The following is a 23,576-nucleotide window of genomic DNA, read 5'->3' on the forward strand; positions in this document are numbered from 1 at the left end:
CTTCCAACACAGACTAGACAGAAATGAGTGCTAGGCTGGTCTTCCTGTAGATTTCATTTAATTTTCAAGGTAGCCCTGTGATGTGGATGGTGATATTCTCATCTACATGTCAGAAGCCAAGGCTAAGGAAGGGATGTGATTGGATCAAGGTCACAGAACAGATAGAAGTGGGCCCAGGATAAGACCCACTTGTGCAGAAAGGATTAACTTGACACCAGGAGAGGGGTAGCCTTTGCCCTAGGATTCTGGGTGGCTGGAGTGTCCTGCCAGAGTGTTTTTGTTTACTCAGAGCCAGTCTATGGTAACATTATGGTTTATGGTAGGGGCTTTTGGCCATGTGGCATCTACTCAATCTGTGGGAAGGCTGGAGATCAAGGTCAGTCGTGCAGGTGGTCATGTGTGTCAGTGTCACCAAGCCCCAGTAAAAACTCTCAATACTAAGGTTCAGGTGAGCCTCCCTTCTTGGCAATACCCCATGCACATTGTCACACAGTGCCAGGAAAGTAATACTGCCCATGACTTTGCAGAAGCTCAACATTTGGTATTTTTCCTGGATTCTATCCCTGTGCAATCCCTTGTCTGAATTTAATGTGTGTCTGTCACTTGTAATACACTGTGACCATGTGTATATCAGGTTTCAAGGTGAGTTCTAGGAGTCCTTGTAGCAAATTATTGAACTTGAGGGTGATCTTGCGAATCCCCCAATTTGTTATTGGTGTCAGAGGGGTGGGCAGTCTTGGGGACCCCTGTACTTCACGTGCATCTCTTAGCTCAGGAACTTTTATGCATGAAACCAAGTGTTCCCCAAACTCACCCAGATGGGCCAGAGTAATGCTGTCCCCGCCAACTGGTGATTTTTCCTCTGGGCAAACCCAGCTCCTGGGAAAGATCCTCTTGGGCCTTTACTACTAGCCCCTCTACACAGAGTGGCCTGAGCTTCTCCAGCATGTCCTCCAGGAGTGCTCCTGCCTCCCTTAGGGCCACCTCTGGACTGCCCGGCCTCAGCCAAGCTGGGTCCTGGTGTGCAGTCAACTTCCTGCAGAGAAGTGATGGATCATGCAATTATGCCCCCACACTTGACCAGGTTGTCATCAATGCACAAACACACCCATTTCAATATACCTTCATAGCTCTGTATTACAGGATAATCTTTCCTAATTGATCGGGAAGAGGGGACATGGTTTTGTTTGAAATTGGTGTGCTTTAGCCTTTTTCAAGCTTTCCCCATTGTATTTCCCCTTATTGGGAACAGCTGGCTCATGCCCTCTGCCCACTGATTTGTAGTTGATCCTTATGCCAAAATTACTGATCTTCCTTCACCCACAAGTAGGTGTTCTAGTCATTTCTTTTTTTATTGGAAAATATGTCTGATTATACACAGTACACAGAAATAAAGTTCCAGGTGTTTTCTAAGTAACAGAAAACTTGAGAACTGTTAAATTCTTGGTAGCAGTAAGGAGAAATAAGATAAAAATTTAAATGCATAAAATGGAAAAACTTGTAAATAAAAGTAAAAAAAAATCCAAAGTAAGTGTGGAATACTGTTAACCAGTCAGAGGTGGGAGGTAATGGCGATTAACAGGGTGAAAGGACCCCAAAGTCATTCTGGTGCCTGATACCACTTCCAAAAAAGGGAGACTGACCGTATGTTCTGGCAGGTTATATACTACCTCCTGGTCCTTGGAGAGGTGAGTGGCAAAAATGCATGGCCCAGGCATCCTCCCCAGGGAGAAGGGCACTGAAGCCACCTCCCAGCTGCAGAGACACTTGAGCCTTATACTCACCAGTGGGTCAATGGCGGCTGATAGCAAGCAAAGGCAGAATGTTAAGTTCACTTAAGAAGGTAAAAAAGCCAACTACACATTTTGGTCCCCCTGAAAACCCTAGATTATTTGGATTTAGTGATCCAGAACGATCTGTACTGTGTAATTTATGTTGTCCTGTGACACACAGCATCTTCCCAAACAAGTATTTCTGTACCTTGTATTTAACTGAACTCCTGTTCTCATCTTGACTGGAATATGCCTATTTCTTATTCTAACTCTTCCACATGATTAGGAATTGTACCCCGGGTAGTGGTGGGCTCTGAGGGGCAGCCACTGAGTCAGATGCCAGCTAGGAACTCAACCAGCACGGGGCGGAAGCTTCCCTCTGTGGGAATTTATGAGCTAGCACCTCACTGGTCTCAGCTCCTCTCTTAAGTAATGCTTCTGTGAACTCTATTGATCTGGAGTTTCATCTTAGTGATTTCAGCTACTGTCTGCAGTAACATCTGAGGGACTTCAGCTTCCCTGAAGTGACACTATTGCTCTCTCCTCTGAAGTAACCACCCAGTGATCAGCTCCTCTGAATTGCCCCATGACTCAGACTCCACTACAGTCTCTCCTTGGGGGTTTCAGCCATCTCTGAAGAAATACCCGTGTGATCTCCAGTCCAGTGAAGGGACACCTCAGTGAGCTCATCTCCTAACATACGCCTTAGTGACCCCAACTGCTCTGCAGTACGTTAGTGACATCAGTCCCTTTCAGAAGGAGCCTATCTCCTTGCTGAGGTAACACCAGCTACTTCAACTTCCAGAGTTTCACCTGTGATGTTATCTTCTCAGCAGTATCACAGCGAGGGGAAAAGGAGCTTTTATCAGTGTCAGTGTGTTGCCGTGCCCTCGAGGATCAACTCTAGTCCTTCATTTCTCCTGAGAAGCTTGAGAGAGAGAACTGAAAAATTATGAATAGGTTCATTTTAGTATATGATAATGTATACCAGAGTCTTCTTGGCATGTAAAAAAATAAAAACCTCAAACACAGGAATGAAAATTTTAGATCATAAAAAATATGTATCAAAGAATGGTCTTTTCAGTAAAACTTTTTTGGGAAACACCACAATGTGTAAAGAGGCACCCAGCTGGTGTAGCAGCTATAAGATCTGGGCTCTGAGGGCAAAGCTCCCTTCCTACCCACATGGGATCCAGAGACCCAAGACATCCTATGAGTTCCAGAGCGTAAGGTCTGTAAGTCATAAGGGTGGGTTTTGAGGCAAACATCCATTTTTGAGTTGAATTTTCACTAAAAAGTTAGGACATCCCTCCTCATCTTGAATAAAGTTCAAACACCAGATGAAGTGTTTTCTCACTAATATTTAGACTTTTTCTTTTTTTCATACAAAACAAGTGGTTCCACACACTTAGCATTTCTAGCCATATTACATTATGATACTTGATGACAATCTTTTTTTATATCATTTTATCCACACACTTTAGTGTTTTCACAGAATACTGCACATAATCCAATTCTAATTTTAGAGGGAATAATTAGAATAGTTACTGTTTTTAGGAAAGGCATGTAATATTCTAAGCAAAATCTTTATTTAGAATGTAAGAAAGTTTCATTGTGATAGTAATCCTTATGTCTTCAATTCCTTCAGTTTCTTCCAATAAACTTTCTAATGTTAAAGAATTATGGGTGTCTTTACCAAAATTTACCATAGTTGTGTCATCTACTCTTCAATATAACTTCAAGATGTTGGGAAAAACAAAACAGGCATGCTCTGTCATTCTTCCATAGGAACATGCTCAGTGCTTCTCTTTGGAGTTACTTGTGACACTAAATGACCAATGGCATCCCACGGAGCTACCAGAACCTTCTCCTGGGCTGGGGGGGCGGGGCGGGGGAGGGGAGTCCTCCTAGTGGCAGAGGAGGTCACAGCTTCCTGTGCACCTTCTGGTGCTGGATCAGGTGACCGTGCTGGTTGAAGGCGCGCCCGCACTCCCCGCACTCGTAGGGCCTCTCGCCCGTGTGGATCCTCTGGTGCTGGATGAGCACGGAGTACTGGCTGAAGGCCTTGCCGCAGCGGCTGCACTCGTAGGGCCGCTCCCCAGTGTGGGTCCGCAGGTGCACGATCAGTGTTGCTTTTAGGCTGAAGGCCTTGCCACACTGTGCACAGCGGAAGGGCCTCTCGCCTGTGTGGATCCTCTCGTGCTGGACCAGAGACCTGCGGGCGCTGAAGGCGTGTCCACACTCGCCGCACACGTAGGGCTTCTCCCCGGTGTGCACCCGCTGGTGCTGGGTCAGGTGAGAGTGCTGCACGAAGGCCTTCCCGCACGCATAGCACCCGTAGGGCTTCTCCTCTGTGTGGATGCGCTCGTGGTTCATCAGTGTGGAGCGGTGGCTGAAGGCCTTCCCACACTCGCCGCACTCGTAGGGCTTCTCCCCAGTGTGCACGTTGTGGTGCTGGATGAGGACGGAGCGGTCGCTGAAGGCCCGGCCGCACTCACTGCAGGTGTAGGGCTTCTCCCCGGTGTGCACCCGCTGGTGCTGGAGGAGCGTCCTCTTCACGCTGAAGGCACGGCCGCACTGTGCGCACTCGTGTGGCTTCTCCCCGGTGTGCACCCGCTGGTGGCTGCGCAGGACGGTGCTGTGGTTGAACGCCTTCCCGCACAGTGGGCACACGTAGGGTCTTTCTCCCGTGTGGATCCGCTGGTGCTGAATAAGATGCGAGAGCTGAGTGAATGACTTCCGACACTCAAGACACTCATGTGGCTTCTCTCCCGTGTGTATCTTGTGATGCTGAGCAAGATCTGAGCTCACTCGAAAGGCCTTTCCGCATTCGTTACACTCGTAGGGCTTCTCGCCGGTGTGGATTCTCCTATGTTTACTGAGGACAGAGCTCTGGCTGAAGGCCTTCCCACACACACCACACACATAGGGCTTCTCTCCAGTGTGTGTTCTCTGATGCTGGAGGAGATGGGAGCTCCGACCAAAGCATTTCCCACACTCGGTGCACTTGTAGGGTCTCTCCCCACTAGGAACAGCCTGATTCTGAGAGAGAGGCACACTCTGGCTCAAGACCTGAACTTCAGGTGGGCCAACAGGGCTTGGACTCACACAGAAACTCTGCTCAGGTTCATAACTTTTTTGATCAATCCATCCTTTGGGTGCTTTCCCCAGGATCACCGATATTTCCTCTGAAATAAATGGCTTCCGACTCACGTCCCTATTTTGGTTCTCTCCCTTGTTTTCATATTCTGAAACAACAAAACCAAAGTACAAATATTAACTCAAATGTCAACCCACTCAAAACAGCAGAGCAAAGTGCAACCTGAAGGTGTTTAGCTGACAACAGGTGGCCATCAGGGGTGCGGTCCCTGAACGCACATGGATACACATTTTCTGCAGTGCAGAAAAATCACAACTGTGTCCAATAATTAGAAATGTGCCCAGGCTCACAGGGCAGTTTAAGGGACAGGTGTGACCTGTAGTCTTGAGTCATCCCCCCGCCCCCCACCGCGTGAAGTACACGTGTCACACAGCAGCAGGGCTACAGCCCATTACCACCTGAGTCCCGCCTTCCTTGGAGTCCTTGTGGTAAGAATACACGTAGGACCCCACCCATGACTGCAAGGAGCTTTGTGGGGCTGACAGCAACACAGGAACAGAGAAGCCTAGTGTCAGGCTGGTAGATGTGTGAACTCTTGTGTGCATGTCCAACAGACACAGGACCAGAAGACTTATACATGGGGGACTGTGACCTCTTCTTTGTGGAGAAGGCACTGGGGGGCAAGATGAAACCGAGACACAATGGGAGTCTTGCCATGTCTAGGCTGGAGAGGAGTCCTGTAGGGCAGCAGTGAGCACTGCAGAGAAGACTAGGGTAGAGGTTTTTAGTACCAGGTTGGGGGATCTACAGGATGTGCTGATAACTTTAAAAAAAATTTTTTTTAACATATATTTATTTTTGAGAGACAGAGCATGAGCAGGGGAGGGGCAGAGAAGGAGACACAGAATCCAAAGCAGGCTCCAGGCTCTGAGCAGGCGTTCAGCACAGAGCCCGATGTGGGGCTCAAACCCACAAAGCATGAGATCATGACCTGAGCTGAAGTTGGACACTTAACTGACTGAGCCACCCAGGCACCCCAATTTTTTTTAAGAAAGCTCTATGCCCAATGTGGGGCTTCAACTCACTACCCAAGACCAAGGACTACATGCTCTACTGACTAAGCCAGCCAGGTGCCCTTGAGAACAGGTTTCTTAAATCTTGGAAACCAAACCGTTGAGATGACAAGATGCCACTCAAAGACCAAAACTTCTCAGGGGTGTACAGGGATGCTGTGGGAGGATGGGGTGCGCTCATGGAGTGATCTTCATCAAGGACGTTCAACAGGGTGTCAGGCCCATAAGCAAGAGCTGACTCTGCATGAGAGCAGCCAGGCCTCCTTGTGGACTCTCAAGTGCCCAATCCAATTTCAACCCTGCAGTTTAGGAGGCCAGCTCCTCACACCATGCTGCCACCCCAGCTTCCCAAAGACCTCTGCCAGGAACAGCGTTAGACTGCTGCACTTGAATGGAATTTCAGAGTAAGAATCCCTCTGGGCAGGGGAAGATCTGAGGGAATTCTCTCTCTCAAAGGCGTACTCAAGGTCTATGACAGGTACTGGTTGGGGGGGGGGGGGGAGGAGGGCAGCCTTGAGGGGAAATTTACAAATGCCAACCTAGCTGTACCCAGAGATCCTGAGCTAGGATGGCATCCAAGTGTGCATATGAACTGCTTCTTGGCTCTCCCTTCTCTCCAGGGGAGGTGGAATAACTTTTTCACTGGTTCATGTGGGTAAGAACTGGGTATTCTCAGCTTAGGGAACCATATTTTGCAATGTTCCTTCAGGTTCAAAGACCTACAAAGGTAGTAGTTTCCAAGACAGGGGCCTGTGTAAGTCCTTCCCTACCTGAATCTGGTGGCAAGTATGCTTCATTCCGGGGTTCTTTACCAGAAATGATGTGGACCAGCAATGATTTTCCAATTGTGTCCTATCTGTAATAAGGATATTTTCAAGTCCAATAAGTCCCCCACCTTGCTGGTAACAGCATTACTGAGATATAAGCTTCACTTTTTAGTAAGTTCCTAACTTGGTCTGGGAAGACATATGCTATATAGTGGGTCACCTGGTACCCCAAGCCAAGGGACCTTCTAAAACGACTTCTGACTGATGTTTAGAAAAAGATTTGGGCCAAGGTGGCCCATAAATTAAATATGCTTGGGGTGCCTGGGTGGCTCAACTGGTTCAGCGTCAAACTCTTGATTTCGGCTCAGGTCACTATTTCATGATCATGAGATCAAGTCCCATGTCAGGCTCTGCGCTGGGCATGGAGTCTGCTTAAGATTCTGTCTCCCTCTTCCTCTGCCTCTCCCCTGCTCATGCGGTCTCTCTCTCTCTCTCTCTCTCAAAAATAAACTTACAAAAAAAATTAGGACTACAAGAAATTAAATAAATAAAATACACTTGTTTTAATTTATGTTGCCTTTTGACAGACAAGGAATGGTTACCTTGGAGGGACAAAGACATACCAAATGTTAATACTTCTTGTAGAAGTTGGTAGCAGCCAGACTGAAGCAAACCCTCAGCAGAGGGTCATCTGAGAAGAGGCAGGAGTGGGAAGTTGGGAGATTCCCAAGTGTGAGGGGCCTTGTAGAGGCTGGGGTCCCACTCCAGGCTAGATTAACCTGCTCTCCACACCCACCCCAGATTCAGCAGCATTCTGGACACAGGGGTCATGTCCATGGTCTTCCCCCTAGGGGCTAGATCCAGAGGAAGCCTCCTTTGGTGGCTCAGGACTGCAAGAGGAGAGCACAAGCACCCACCTGAACCCTTCTCCTCGACAGAATGAAAGCTGCAAGTCACTGGGCAAAGGAAAGCAAACTTCTCATTCTAGGGCACAAACATCCCAATGGCTGGGAAGGGAAAACTACCCTTTACCCCTGAGGGAGGGGCAGGAAAATGATCATGAGCCCAGACATTGAGAAGTCTGCTTCAACTAGGGGAAGGGCTGTGACCCAAGAATACAACACCTGCCTAAAATCGAGGATGATCAGAACAGTGGAGCACGCGGTCATCTCCTCCTGCTCCTATCGAAAAGGCCAGCAAGCACTGAGTAACAAGCAACAGAAGACTTCTGCTGGGGGTGGGGGGTGCTGGTGGCCAGAGCACAGAGGAAAACCCTCTCTTGCAGGCACACCTGGAAGACTGAAAGTCCCCACCCTATGCACAAGGAAATGCCAGAAGAACGGGAATCCAGTGGTATACTGAAGGCAACTATGGGAACAGAACCCAGCCAAACTCCTGACTCAGGCTTTCACACTAACCACCTAGTAGGAGGGGCTATGTTCCCAGACAGATATACTATTTACTTCTGTATCTCCTGTCTTAATTAATGATAGCTGACATTCAATAAAATATTATAAGACACCCAAGAGAAAGGAAAAAGACTGCTTGTGTGTACACACACACAGAGTCAAGAGACTAAGTGACCAACAGGACCAGAATTAGAGATGACCCATACGTTGAACAATGTGAATGATCAGATGGGGAACCTCAGCAGATAGATTCTGTAAGAAAGGACTGGAAATGCTGGATGTAGAAAATATAGCAACATATGAACGCCTCTGATAGGCTCATTGCAGACTCAACCCAGATGAGGAAAAGACCAGTGGGCTTGAAAATAGGTCAACAGAAATTACCCAAAAAGAAACACAAGGACAAAAATGTATGAAACATAAAAATAAAATTGATATGGATCAGTATCAAATGGCCTAACCTACATGTAGTTGGAATTGCAGAAGAGAAAGAGAACAGGGAAGTAAAAATATCTGAAAAGATAATGGCTGAGATTTTCCTAAAAATAACGGAAGACATCATAACACAGATTCAAGATATTAGTGTCACACATTTTGTTTTGTTTTTAATATGAGAGAGAGAGAGAGGGCGCAAGTGCAAGTGGGGGAGACAGGTAGGGGGAGGAGAAGAGAGAGAAAGAAAATCTTAAGCAGGCTCCATGCTGCCATGGGGCTCAATTCCCAAGCCCTGGGATCATGACCTGAGCCGCAATCAAGAGTGGAATGCTCAATCAACTCTGCCACCCAGGCGCCCTACAAACATGTTTTTAAAATACCAACTAGAGGGGCGCCTGGGTGGCTCAGTCAGTTGAGCATATGACTTCGCCTCAGGTCATGATCTCACAGGTCTGTAAGTTTGAGCCCCACATCAGGCTTTGTACTGACAGCTCAGAGCCTGGAGCCTGCTTTGGATTCTGTGTCTCCCTCTCTCTCTGCCCCTCTCCCGCTCATGCTCTGTCTCTGTCTCCCTCAAAAATAACATTAAAAATAAAAGAAAAAGAAAAAAACCTGACTAGATACATCATATTCAAACTGCCAAAAACCAAAGAGAACATCTTAGAGGTAGAGGAAAAACACAACACAGAGGAACAAATGTAAGAATTACAGTAGACTCCTCATCAGAAACCAGTCCGAAAACAATGGACTGACACCCTTGAAGGGCAGAAAAAGAAAAAACAAGTCAATTTACAAGCACCAATGGAGAGAACATCCAACAATCAAATCCAAACTAATGTTACAGGGAATTCTTCAGGCTGCAGAAATATACCCGACAAAGCTGGATTTATACAAGAAATGAAGGCTTTTGGAAATGGTTAAAATGAAGGTAAATATAAAAGACTATGTAAAACGGTTTTCTAAATCACTCTAAGAGAATTGTCCAAAGCAAAAATGATTACACACTAGAGCACCTGGCTGGCTCAGTTGGAAGAGCATGGGACTCTTACTCGTGGGGTCATGACTTCAAGCACCACGTTGAGTGTAGAGATTACTTAAATAAACCTGAAAAAAATAGTTGTAATGGAGCAAATGTTTGTGTCTCTCCCCGCAAATTCACATGTTGAAGCCCTAACCCCCAATGTGATGGTATTTGGTGGTGGGGACTTTGGGAGGTAATTGAGAGTTAGATGAGGTCACAAGGGTGGGGCCCCCATGATGGCATCACTGCCCTCTAAGAAAAGACCTCAGTGAGCTTACTCACTTTCCCCCCACAAGCACACAGAGGCCATGTGAACACACAGAAAGTGGCCATACCGCAAGCCAGGAATAGAGCCCTCACCAAAGTCTCACTTTTTTTTTTTTTTTTTTTTAAATTTTTTAGCGTTTATTTATTTTGGAGACAGAGAGAGACAGAGCATGAACGGGGGAGGGGCAGACACAGAATCGGAAACAGGCTCCAGGCTCTGAGCAGTCAGCACAGAGCCCGATGCGGGGCTTGAACTCACGGACCGCGAGATCATGACCTGAGCCGAAGTCGGACGCTTAACCGACTGAGCCACCCGGGCGCCCCAACTCACTCTTGTCTTGGACCTCCAGCCTAGGGAACTGTGAGAATGAAATTTTTCATGTTTAAGTCACTCAACCCATGGCATGGCTTGGTTATGGCAGCCTGAACAGACCAATAAACAAGTATGCTACCCCAACAGTCTTCTAACACATATGAAATGGTGTTTGCATTCTTTGAATGTTTGGAGATGTACATTGTGAACCCTAAGGCAGCCACTAGCCATCTGTTCTTTGTTCTCTCTTCTTTCTCCCTTTAAAAAAATTAAGTTACTTCTCATGATTCTATCTTATCTCCTTTGTTGGCTTCTTAGCTTTTTAAATTTTTTTTTTAACGTTTATTCATTTTTGAGACAGAGAGAGACAGAGCATGAATGGGGGAAGGTCAGAGAGAGAGGGAGACACAGAATCTGAAACAGGCTCCAGGCTCTGAGCTGTCAGCACAGAGCCCGACGCGGGGCTTGAACTCACGGACCGCGAGATCACAACCTGAGCCGAAGTCGGCCGCCCAACCGACTGAGCCACCCAGGTGCCCCCGGCTTCTTAGCTTTAACACTTCTTTTGATTATGATATAGCTTAGTGATTTTATTCAAGTTTATTATGTAAGGGGTTCATTGGAGTTTCTTAGATCTGTGAGTTTATGGTTTTCATCACATTTGGAAAGTTTTCAACCATCATTTCCTAGAATATTTTTTCTGATGCTCCCACCTCTGCTTTATTGGCTTCAGCTAGATATATTAGGCAATTTCAGATTGTCCCACAGCTCACTAATGTCCTGTGGTCTTTTTTTCCTTCCTTTTCCTTTTCAGTAGTTTCTAGGATTTTTGTTTTCACTAATCCTTTCTTATGCAATATCTAACCTGTCACTAATTTTACCCAGTAAACTCTTCATCTCATGCATTGTTTTCATCTCTAGAGATCAGAACTGGGCCTTTCATGTATCTTCCAAGACTCTACTTAACATGCTGAATATTCCCTCTAGTCCTTGAACATACAGAATAAATTTATTTTGTTTTCATGTCCTGGTCTTCCAAATCTTTTTATTTTTTTAATATTTATTTTTGAGAAGATAGCATGTGAGCAGGGGAGGGGCAGAGAGAAAGAGAGAAAGAGAGAGAGAGAGAGAGAGATAGAAACCAAAGTAGGCTCCAGGTTCTGAGCTGTTAGCACACAGCCCAAAGCGGGGCTCGAACTCACTGACCATGGGATCATGACCTGAGTCTAAGTCAGATGCCTAACAGACTGAGCCACCCAGGCACTCCTCCTGGTCTTCCAATTCTATCACTGATGTCACTTCTGGTCCGTTTAACAGGACTGTTTTTTCTTCTAATTATGGTTGTTTTCTTACTTCTTTGAATGCTTGATAATTTTTTATTAATGCCAGATATTATGGATTTTACCTTGCTTCATGTTGGATATTTTTTATTTCTAGAAATTGTCTCAAACTTAAGTATTCTTGGTTAAGTTACTTGGAAGTTGCATGTATGGTTCTTGCCTTTGAACTTTGTTAGACCAGAACAGAATAGTGCTTAGGGCTCTTTCACCAGCCCTCCCCCCACCCCCCCCAACACACACACACACACACACACACACACACGTTAGTTCTCTAATTAAGGATTCCCTGTGAGTTACAAGTTTCCCACTCTTGCTGTTGGGAACAGATAGCATTCCCAGCCTTATGTGAGCATTGGGCACTGTATTTACTAGCCTATAGCTCTGCAGGCTAGAATTCCATATGGGTTCTCTGCTCAGTGTATCACAAGGCTGAAAAATAAAGTGTTAGTCTGAATACTCACGTGGAGGCTCAGGGAGTAAATGCACTTCAAAGTTCATTCTTACTGTTGTCAAAATTTAGCCCCTTGTAGCTACAGGACTAAGAGGACTGTTTCCTTTGCCACCCTCACCTCCTGATTGCTACCTGCATTCCTTGCCATGTGGCCCCCTCCACCTTCAAGGCAGCAATGGTGCATCAAATCCTTCTTCCCATTCTTTGAATCTGGCTTCGGTCTCCAACCCCCAGACCCCCCAGACCCCGATTTAAAGAGTTCTCCATTCCTTAAAGGCAAAAGCTTAACGTAACATAATCACGAGAATAAAATCCACATTCACAATCTTGAGGATTATGCAGGCAGGGCAGGTCCTGTGCTGAGAAAGAGAGCTCCGGTCTCTCTTCCTCTTCTAAGAACACTAATCATAGCAAATCAAGGTCCTACCCTTATGAGGTCACTTAATTACTTCCATAAAGCCTCCATCACCAATACATTCACACTGGGGGTCAGGGCTTCAACATATGAATGGGGGAGGGGCACAAACATTCATTCTATTATGAGGACCATCTTAAATCCTGGTTACCACAGCTACTACTCCTTCTAAAGAGGCAGCTCTTTCCTGGCTTTGGATTTCCTTGCTAATACTCAGGAAGTCTTCCTGCAGATCTCCAGAATTCTTTGTCACACAGACTCCCCTGTGGGACTTCTGGCCTCCCTGGCATCTCTGGACTCCTGGCAATAATGTCCTCAAGTCTGGGACACCACTGGGCTCTGCCAGGGTTCCCCTCCTTACACTGGGATCTTCTCCGAGTGGTGAGCTGGGACAATTGTAGGGATCATCCCTTTGTTTCCTGTCTTTTGGGAATTACTTTCCTTCACTGACTGACTTCCACTGAGAGAATGATGTCCAACATCTTGAGAGCCGAGGTTTCATATACATTGTCCAGTTTTTCAGCTGTTTCAAGTGAGAGGGTAACTACCATCTCTGTTTACTCCATCTTGGCTGGAAGTAGAAGCCCTTGTTGCTGCTGGGTTTTTTAATAGTTTTATATTAAAGGTTGGATCTCTAACCAATAACTTAATTAGGCATATTTCTGAGATTTCTAGAATTTTGTGTTACCTGGTGTTCTGCAACTTAATTGCCTCTCAACACTGTGTTCCTGATTCGTTATATTGTTCTACAACAGTTATCAAATCCCTTTCACTACAGTACATTCTGTTCTATTACAACACCATAGCTTATTTATCTGTCTAGTCTACTGCTGATGAACACCTGGGTCGTTTCCAGATTTTTCTATCTTGAAACATGCTTCTTTGAAGATTCTTGTACATGTTTCTTGGGGTTTACACACAAACGTTCTTACTGTACACTTAAGAGTGGAACATCTGCCATAGGGATCCATATTTTCAACTTCATTTGATAATGGCACACTGGTTTCCAAAGTGAATGTGCACGTTTACATCATCATTAGCTGCTTTATATTCTCAACCAAACTTGATAATGTCAGATCTATTTTTTTTTGATACTGAAGGTCTAACATGGTATATCACAGCAGTTTTAATTTCCATGTCACTGATAAATAATGAGGCTGAGCATGTTCTCACATTTATTAGCCCTTTGATTTCCTCCTCTATCAGAACTTGTTCAAGTTTTGTGCCCACTTTTCTTATTTGATATTTCTGCATTTTTTAAATTCTCTTCAGAGCAATTATTAAGTGTATACACTGTTTTGAAAAATGGCAATACCAATAAGTTCTTCATTTAAAAAATCTGGGTTTATGGCCAATAAAATTTTTACACATCTCATTTTTTAAAAGTTATACTATATGTTTTTTAAACTGGAGAACACATGGTTTAGTTTTTTTTTTTTTTTTTTTTTTTTTTTTTTACTTAAGAAGCCTCATCTTCATAAAGTTAGCAAGCCAAAGAAATAATTACCCATTTCCATTGAAAAGTGTTTCTTCTATTGTTTGAAGCTTCCTAAATAGGTAGTGTCTTTCCTGATGCCAAAGTAACGAGATGAGCAAAATGACTTTAATAAATAATTGTACAAAAGGTTATTCAATCATCCATGGCATAAAAGCAACACATGACCAAACTTGGAAGAGCAGAGCCCTCACTTTCAGAACAATACAGCTTCAGCTGTTGTTTCAAGTACAGACTAGGAAGAATGTTTTACATTGGACAAAACAAAGGAAAAAAAAATTCCACTGAAACAAATTTTTAATTTAAAAAACCCCTCTCGGGGCGCCTGGGTGGCATAGTCGGTTAAGCGTCCGACTTCAGCCAGGTCACGATCTCGCGGTCCGTGAGTTCAAGCCCCGCGTCAGGCTCTGGGCTGATGGCTCAGAGCCTGGAGCCTGTTTCCAATTCTGTGTCTCCCTCTCTCTCTGCCCCTCCCCCGTTCATGCTCTGTCTCTCTCTGTCCCAAAAAAAAAATAAATAAAAACGTGGAAAAAAAAAAAAAAACCCCTCTCCATGATTTTGTATAGAGTGTATGTATTGTATAACAAGAGCATACATTCTGCATCAGAGAACCCCAGGAATTTCTTTACATTCTGGTGAACCATCAGCATTAACACCTTCAGGGATTGTACTGGGTTAAAAAGATAAGACATACACCTACCCCATGGACAGGGTGAACTGTCTTGCTGCCTACAAGCTGCCATGTGGTCACGTTTGGAGTTATCTGCAAAAAGAAAAGAGAATTAAGAGAGAACAAAACAGTTTTTAAGAGTAGGAACTCCTGGGGCAGCTGGGTGGCTTACTGGGTTAAGTGATCGACTTCAGCTCAGGTCATGATCTCACAGCTTGTGAGTCCGAGCCCCGTGGTGGGCTCTGTGCTGATAGCTCAGAGCCTGGAGCCTACTTAGGATTCTGTGTCTCCCTCTCTCTCTGTCCGTACCCTGCTTGTACTCTATTTCTCTCTCTCTCTCAAAAATAAACAAACATTAAAAAAAAAAAAAAAAAAAGAGCAGGAACTTCCTCCACTGGCTGTTACAGCAGGTAAGTGCAATTCACAGAGTTAAGACCACAGGCTCCTCGGGCAGAAGAGGCCCCAGGTGGAAGCTACTCTTGCTGTCTGTCACCTGTCAGTGTGCACAGCTGCCAGGAGCTGATCAGTCCAACTGAAGGAGGGCCAGCTCCCTTCACTCACCTGAATGGCCAATGCCCAAGCCCCCAGTCTCCTCAGCCCCTTGCCCATCCAGGACCCATGGCTCTTCTCCTCGCTCCAGCTGACAGATCACATTGGGCTTTGATCCTGGAAGTCCTGCTCATGGGGAAGGAAGGCCTTTTGTCAGCACAACATCTGTGAACACCCCTACCCCACCTGAGTGACCTGTAGGCATGAGACAGACAGGTGTGATGTCCCTCTAGAGCTGTAACACCTGGAGGCAACCCCAAACCCCCCACCCCAGGTCCCTGCCCTTGGCCAAGCACAGAGACACAGAAGACGCCTGCTGAGGGGCCATACCCAGTGACACCACGTTGCCATAAGTCTCCATCATCACGTGTCGGTAGAGGCCCCGCTGAGCAGGGCCCAGGCGGTCCCACTCCTCCTGGGAGAGGAGCACAGCCACATCCTCAAAGGTCACCTTGGCCTGGAATGACAGGGGTTGCTGAAGATTGGATTGAGTCTCCATGTCTGAGATGGAGCAATGTGGGTGGGGGGAGTGGAGATGCCCTGGGTCAGGGGGGAGGGGAAACACATGCGAGCAGATGGGTGGCATCAGGAAGGGGCCACATTGTTCAGGAGATACAGTGACACTCAGGCTGTCACCCAGAACCCCGGGCATGGGAGGGTTGTGAGGAAACCCAGGGGTGCAACAAAGGCCCTGGAGGCAGCTCACTTGGGGTCCTGCTGGTGGTGGTAGGAGCCTGGCTGCTGCCATCGCGTGATCCCTTGAGGTTTCCAAGGAAGGTGGAAGTCAGAGGAGCCTGTGGGGCTGAGGAAGAGGAGGGAGCACATGAGGGGCCCACCCTTGCCCCCACAGACCCTTGAGTTCTGAGGGAGTCCAGCCCCCACTGTGAACTCTTCCCATGGGCCCAGCCACAAGGTTTTGCTCTCCAGACCTGGGGTCTTTATGATCAGCTAGGGAGCTAGCAAGGACTCTGAGGCACCTGCTCAGGCCCACAGTCTAGGCACAAGGGCCCATTCCAGAGCATTCACATAGGTGTGAAATGTTCATCAGGTCTGGTGTGGGTGCCAGGCCAGGCTGCCTCCACAGACAATCTCCCAGTGAAGACAGGCTTTCCTCAAGGTCCACACTCCTGTGGGGGCCTCACCCCAGGTCTGGCATGCTTGGCTTGACCGTAACTCCTGTGGCCCCACTGACGCCTCAGTCTCATGTGGTTGTGCCCCAGTTGCCCTGATGCTCCACTGAGGCGGGGGTCATCAGCCTGGTGGTGGCTCCACCAGGGACTGGGAACGGAGGCAGGACAAATGGTTGATTTTGGAGGACTAAGTACAGAGTCACCCAGGGATTTGGTCTGAACACCTGATGTGGAGGCCTGGGGGTGAGCGGGTTCTGGGGGCTTATCAGGCTAAATTAAGCTGAGATGTCTATCATACTCAAAATACGGGGGAAAAAAAAGGGGGACCAAAGGCTCTCCTAATGGGGGAATGGGGTTCACATCTTTTGGAGTGCCAAAGGGTGTCTGTAACAGGGACACAGAAGCCAAGTGGGCAGATCACTCTAGGAAAAATGGTACAAGATGGTGATCAACCTTCTCATGCATGCAGCTCAGCAGGTACCTCAACAAACAGGGTGCTTCATCTGTTTGTTTGGTTTCTTTGTAGAATATCAGATGTATGTGTAAGTTTGCATGGACAACTTTTGGGAATACAAATCCTGAACTCCCAACTGCAGCTGCCTCTGCGGAACACAATGGTAGACTTATTCACCAAGAATGTCCATTCCCCCCAAATCTGTGTGTGCTTGTGTCAGTGCAACTCTAATTAGGATTCCAACAGGTGCCTTTTAAAGGAGTAAAACTACCTTGAATTCACATGAACGATAGATGGTGGATAATAGATTAAGAATAAAATTTGAAAAAAATGGGTGTGAGGCAGGGTGGGCCTGCCTCACCAGATCTCAGAACAAAGATGAGGAAGCCATTTCCACCACCCACTCCACCTCCTGCCCTCTTGGCAGTGTATCCAACACCCACATCCACTCGACCAGCTCACAGACTTGCCATCTCTCATTGTCAGTCATCTTCCCTATGGTCTCGTCCAGATACCTCTCCATGAGAGGTCTCCGTACCCCCACCCCACCAGAAAGTGGCCCTGGTCAGGGTCTCCCATGACTTCCATGTGGTCAGATCCTTGCCCCCTGTTGACAGGATGACACTGGTCTCTTGTGCTCCTGCAAGTTGGTCTCTACCAAGTCTCCTGGACATTGCTCCCTCAGCCAAGGCCTCCAGCCATCCTCACCTGTTTGAGAATTTGACCTTCATGTATAATACAGCTCTGGTCCTATGGGAACCTGGCAGAAGTAGTCATTGGCACTATGGCCCCACTGCAACTAGGCCAGGATCCAACGATAAACACCAATAGGAACCTCATTCAGGGCCTTCCCAGTGGGTACAGATGACACAGGAGGCATGTGCCACATGTGGCCATAAGGCCTTAAGCCAGACCAACTCCTGCTCCTGCCCGTGCTTCTTCCTGCCCCACATCCTGCACATATCTGGCACTGGCCATGGTTATCCTACGAGCCTGAATGTTCAGTGGAGCCTAGGGTCTCCTTTTTGGTGCAGCTGAACTGGCAATCCCCTTCCCTCCAACTCAACATCTTCATGGTGATGTTCTTTGGCATCTCAGATACTTAACATCTAACACTAGGCTCCTATTTCTGCCCCCAGCTTGGTCTGGGCACCTCTACCCAAGACCCGATCCTGAAACTACCTTTCCTCCTCATTCTTTCACAGTCTACTCCAAATCCACTCTCCTAGTGCACCCAGAACCTGGCCCTGTTACAGCAGGGTCATGCATCTGCCTTCCATGGGAATAGCGACTGTCCTTGGCTTCAACTAACTTCCTGGCCCCTCTATGGCTATGAGGCTGCTCAGAACCCTGCTTGAACCTCCCCTCTGCCAGGGAGGCTCCCTCCCTTTAGCTGGTGCTTGGCCACATCACCTTCTCATTGAGGCCCTTCCTGACCCCTTATCTTGAGGGCCTCTGCCTTGCCCAGTCCTCCTTCTCCCTTCCTGTCTCAGCAAAGCAGCCATCAGGCCAATGTTTGCTGAGTAAGTGAATGAAATTAAAAAATCGACGACACCATACTCTACACCCTGTCTCAGAAAAGCCACCTAACAGTTATGTAGATGAACCAGACATGCCATTAGACAGTGGGAACTCCGCTGGAATGGATGAGGATGGTGTGACTGCCAACCCACAGTCCTTCCACACACAGGTCACAGACCCACTAAGAGAAAGATTTAGGTTGTGCTAGATAGACGACAGGGAAATGACACCGTGGGACACAGAGAGCATGTCCAAAATGTTCCTCTTTCAGAAACAATGACTCCAGGGCCATGAAGGGTATGTGTGTGCTTTGTCCTCACCCGTAAAACAGGAAGATCACATCCCTCCTCTGTGGGCCTCAAGAGGAGACAGTGCTCAGAACCACTGGGCGCAGAGTCAGATGCCGCTGGACCAAGTGTTATCTCATTCGATTAGACTAACTCCAAACAACCAGGCTGTCAACACGAGTGAGAAACAGAGGTGGGTGGAGAGGGCAAAGGAAAAGATTCCTACCTGGCGGGGGGGAGTCCTAGAAAAGCACAAAAACAAAGGATCTCTACCTAGATGACCTTCACACATTACCAAGTTAAAAAAAAAAAAAGCATACCACATAGTATGTGTTATACTATCACACAGTATTTTTACAACGATCTGAAGATTTGTGTCCTTTCAACATTCATATGGTGAAATCCTAATGCCCAGTAGGATGGTGGTAGGAGGTGAGGCCTTTGGGAAGTGCTTAGGTCAGGAGTCTGGAGTCGCCCTTGTAAGAAGAGACTCCCACAGAGCTTTCTCACTCCTTCCACCACGTGAGGTCACAGCACAGCAAGAAGTCTGCAACCTGAAGGGGGCCTTCGCCTGACCATGCTGGCACCCTAATTTGGACTTCCAGCCTCCAGAACTTTGAGAAATGTCTGTTGTTTTATAGGCTACCCAGTCTACAGTAATTTGCTCTGGAAGCCCAAGGAACTAAGATGACTGTATTCTTTTGTTTTTAAAAAAATTTTTTTAATGTTTATTTATTTCTGACAGAGAGAGAGCGCATCAGCAGAGGAGGGGCAAGACAGAGGGAGACACAGAATCTGAAGCAGGCTCCAACCTGTCAGCACAGAGCCCGACGCGGGGCTCAAACTCACGGACCGCGAGATCACGACCTGAGCCAAAGTTGGATGCTCAGCCGACTGAGCCACCCAGGCGCCCCGGCTGTATTCTGATTAAAAAAAAAAAAAAAAAAAAAAAAAAAGAACGAAATAAACACAAGAAGTGATACTAATTTTGAACAAGCCTGTGACTTCAAGCAAAGACGTACAAAACACTGTGCATCTCAAAACCAACAACTGTCAGGCAGGAAAACAGAGTCATCCAGGGTACCCAAACTGGCTTTTAACAAGCCGCCCTCTCCCCAACCCTGACCTCCATGATTCTGATGCCCTGTGAGATGCTCTGTGAGAAAAACAGTTTAGGCAAGAAGAGAGAACAGGTGGGCACGACAAGGCCTGTTTGGATGACTCCCCCAAGCCAGAATCACCACCACTGAGTCCCCAAACAGACTGTGAGCAAGGCCATGCCACCCCCACAAAGGGGCAAGCACAAAGAGCACGGTCCATCCACCAATCACAGTCATTCTTCAGATGCAGGAATTCCATTTTTGGAAATCTCCTCAGGGAATAACCCAAACAAAACCAGAACAGATCCATGTTCTCAGCAGCCCTGGATGCTTAATGGGACAGAAGCCACACTGCAGTGAGACACTCAGCCAAACAGAATCTAGCTCTCATGATGACTGAGCAGCCAGCTACATGGACAGGAACTAAAGAAGGGGCTGCAGAGATGCAAAGAGCTTAGAGTTTAAAGTTTACTATTATTGTTTTGTTTTGTAAGCTAAGCTTTAGGAACTTATCACCCTTGTTGGAATCCCTGATAGATCTGATGTAAAAGAACACGCATGTCTGTCCAAAGAGCTCGCACACAGTGACAGGCTAGCATGGGCATACCAGACGTGCGTGGTCTGGGGTGAGAGGCTCCCAGGATCTTCTTCCCTCAGTCCTCACCATCCTCACCCACAGGCTTTCCTGGTGGAATGCCCTGCCCCACCTCCACGGTGGAAGCATCTTCACAAAGGGCAGCTCCGAGCCATTTGCGAACACAAAGCACAACCCTGCAATCTTCCATAGGGAATGATCAAGCATCCAAACCAACAGCTTTCTTATACACCGGCAACACCTAGTCAGAAAACGTATAGGGGGGAAAATTCTGTTCGTAAATGGCAACAAGGAACAAGCTTAAAATGAACTTTAGAATGTGATGTTAATTCTGCCCACCGTATCCACAAAACCAAGGTGCCTAGAACCGGTGGGCCTGGAGGAAAAGCAGTGGCTACCGAACGGGGCAGAGCAGGGCCAAGTCTGTATAAACAAATGGAGAATAGATGAGACAATTCAAATTGCTCAGGAAAGATGATTCAATAAATGGTGCGAAGACAAAATTTTTTAAATGCTTTAGGAAAAGCAAAATTAAGCCTTTACATAAAATTCAACAAATCTCCCAGAAAGTAGAGGGAGGCAAAGAGATTTAAACAAACAAAAAAAATTGGCCAGAAAAAATTAGATCATCTCAGTCTAATAAATCCACTAGGCTAACTAATGAGTAAGAGTTGAAATTTTAGATCACATTTTAAGGACTTGAATACAAGTATAGATACATTTGTATTATTTTAGGTGGGAAGGGCTGTTCTAAGCAAACTAGCAAAAGCAGAAACCTGCTGGGCAGAGACTCCCACATTTGCTGCATGAAAATTAATACCTTATGCACATCAAAGCCACCAAATTCCAGAATGGGCCCAAAGACATGTAAGAATTTAATGCATGACAAAGTTGGTTTTCCAAATCAATGGAAAGATGAATTATTCAGTAGGTAGTGTTAGAAATAGCATAGAAGGAAAAAAATGAAGCTGGATTCCCAACTCACCCCACACCAAAATAAATTCCAGATGGATCCAGCATTGCACAAGTACCAGAGAAAAACAAGAGTCTATTTTAAAAATAATCTTGGCGTGGGGAAAGTCTTTTAAGACAGCGAAGCTCAAAAGCCTTCGGAGTAAATATGTTACGATTAAAAACTTGAAATCTCTTCAAAAAACCCCAAACCAGAACAAAGCACCATAACTGGAGTCAAATGTCAGTTTGTGAAGAGTGTTTTCAACATATACGGAAAAGAGTATGAGCTGGCAGATCACAAAGGAAATACAAAGGAAAACAAAAAAGGAAATACAAAGGCACACGAAGAGTTTCAACCTCACCAGTCATCGGGGAACGGAAATTAAAACATTCATGTGACAACAATGCGGGGCGGGCGGTCTTAAGGCCCCAGCCTCCCCCTCACTCCGCCTCCGAGTCCACCCTGCACAACACCGGGTGTACAAAACCGACGGAACGCACCGCCACGAAGACAGTTTGCAAGCGAAAAATCTAACAAGTATCGACCGTTAGAGCATGGCCACCCCTCTGCCCCCCGAGCTTCCCTTTTAGGTGAATAACAGAAAACAGCGCACGCAAAATCCAGAAAGGGTACAAAGGAAACCAGCCAGTGCTGCCTCTGCGCACACTGGCAGGCTGTTCCCAACGACGATTTCCAGTTTTTCTATTTTTCTCACACGTTAACATTTTAAAAAATGCATGTTATTTTCTACTGAAATCTTAAAAAGCAAATAATAAACTAGGGAAATATTTGCAAACCATGTTAGAAAAGGTTGGTCTCGTTCACTAAAAAGGGGCTCTTACAAGGTAGTAAGGAGAAGAGCACGGATAGAAACATGGAGAAAGGATGTAAAATTAGGAAAGTACTTTGAGCCAACGAGATACCAACGCCGTTCGGACGCGGAGAAACGGCTTACTGCGAACGGCACAGGCGCTCCTGCCGCCGCGGGGTCCGGATGGGCTTCTCAGCCTCTGGTTCTGTATTTTGGGGAGACCTTGAGCGAGCCGGGGACTCGCGGGTCGCTGACCACCCTTCCCGGGGCAATCGCGCCGCCGTTCTCTTCGCCGCGGCCGCGCCGCAAACCTGCACCTCCTGCCAGCGCTCGCCGTCCGCGGGGGAGGGGGCCCGGGAGGGTCGGAGGGGGGCGGTGAGGTGTCTCAGGGCCTGGAGCGGGGGGGTGGGGGGGGGATTCCGGGCGTGGCAGGGCCGGAGGGCTGAGGGCCCGGAGACTGGGTCGCAGGCAGCCTGGTGTGTGTCAAGGGTAAGGGGAGAGGGTTCTGGGGCGTGGCAGGGGCCGAGGGGCGGAGGTCGGGAGAAGCCCGGGTGTGAGGAGCGGAGAGAGGACTGGGATGCGGCAAAACGCTGGGGGAGAGGGGGCTCAGAATGGGGTCCGAGGAGGGGAAGGAGCCCACCGCTCGCCCGCAGGAGGAACCCGGCAGGAGGGGCGGAAGCGGAGCGTGCCCGCGGGGAAGTGCCCTGTCCGTGAGGACGACCCGGCTCCAGCGCGCGCGCTGGCAGAAGGGCCCGGGCGCCAGTGCCCACGCGCACCTCCAACTCACCTTCCACGCCGCAGCCTCACGCGCGAAGGGACGGACGCCCGCAACGCACTCAGACAAAGGGGACGCCCCGCCTGGTCTGCGCATCCGCCAATCCCTGGGGGCCCCGCCTCCTCAGTCCCCGCCCACGCCCCCGGTCACCAGTCCTGGAGCGGACACCTCCCAGTCGTCCCCGCCTTCCCCGCCGGCGCCATTTTCCTGACTGACAGCGAGGCCGCTTTCTGCGGAGCCACCGAGAGGCGAGATCTCCCGCGCGCCTAGAGAGGCCACACCGCGCTCCGGCCTCGCGTTTACCGCACTTCCGGCGGTCCTGTGGAAAGTTCTAGTGAAGCTTCCGAGCATCGGACCCACGGGCCACCTAGTGCCTGTAGAGTCGGGTTTCAGGCTTGTGTCCAGGCGGGTTCCTTTTCCGCTCCTAACCGGGTGCCACCCCCTCTGAACGTGCCTCCTCGTTGCTGTGCCCTGGGACCCGCCGAGGACCTAGCGGTGGTCGTCACGTGTGACAGTGACCGCCTCCTCAACCACTTGCACTGCTGTTCACGGACTTTTTGGGGGCGGCGGGGGGGGGGGCGTGAAGCCTCGGTCCGTGAGGGCGTTGCACGGTGCGGTAGCAACTCCCGGGAGAGGAGGCTGAGACAGCCACGGCTGGAATGCTTAGTCGTGTTCTAGAAAAACTAGAACGGTGAGGGCTTTCTTGGAGGAGCGGTTGGGGAGCCGGAGGAAGAGTTGGCCATCTCGCCTTTTCGGATAAGCGACCCTGGGTTGGGAGTAGGACTCCCTAACTTCAGGCAGGGATGGGAAGAAAAATTAAGGAGGAGGGGACAGAGAGTCCCTCAACAGTGACACCCTTTCCTCTTTCCTT

The 23,576-nt window shown here is 47.9% G+C and overlaps 1 protein-coding gene across 9 annotated transcripts; it reads right to left on the minus strand.

Annotated features, from left to right (window-relative positions):
* Positions 1 to 1,327: 1,327 nt before the first annotated feature.
* On the minus strand, positions 1,328 to 22,837 carry ZNF250 (zinc finger protein 250). Of its 9 annotated transcripts, none has more exons than XM_043602163.1 (6): positions 22,718 to 22,837; positions 15,784 to 15,879; positions 15,408 to 15,534; positions 15,090 to 15,203; positions 14,559 to 14,621; positions 1,328 to 5,020 (listed from the first exon to the last, which is right to left on the minus strand). In XM_043602163.1, the coding sequence occupies exons 2-6, from the start codon at positions 15,823 to 15,825 to the stop codon at positions 3,696 to 3,698; spliced, it is 1,671 nt and encodes a 556-aa protein (XP_043458098.1). In that variant the 5' UTR covers positions 15,826 to 15,879; positions 22,718 to 22,837; the 3' UTR covers positions 1,328 to 3,695. The 9 variants fall into 9 exon arrangements, with proteins under 9 accessions (XP_043458098.1, XP_043458094.1, XP_043458101.1 ...); XM_043602159.1 differs by having other exon boundaries at positions 15,408 to 15,549; XM_043602166.1 differs by having other exon boundaries at positions 22,075 to 22,722.
* Between the last annotated feature and the right edge of the window lie 739 nt (positions 22,838 to 23,576).

Source organism: Prionailurus bengalensis, chromosome F2 (genome assembly GCF_016509475.1).
Source record: "Prionailurus bengalensis isolate Pbe53 chromosome F2, Fcat_Pben_1.1_paternal_pri, whole genome shotgun sequence".
NCBI classification, from domain to species: domain Eukaryota; kingdom Metazoa; phylum Chordata; class Mammalia; order Carnivora; family Felidae; genus Prionailurus; species Prionailurus bengalensis.

Coding starts and splice junctions, on each gene's coding strand:
- ZNF250 (XM_043602164.1), bottom strand. CDS start 15,825: ATGGCAGCAGCCAGGCTCCTACCACCACCAGCAGGACCCCAAGTGAGC. Junction 15,204..15,407: donor TGGCAACGTGGTGTCACTGG/GTATGGCCCCTC, acceptor CCCCATGAGCAG/GACTTCCAGGATCAAAGCCC. Junction 5,021..14,558: donor CAGTTCACCCTGTCCATGGG/GTAGGTGTATGT, acceptor TTGTTGTTTCAG/AATATGAAAACAAGGGAGAG.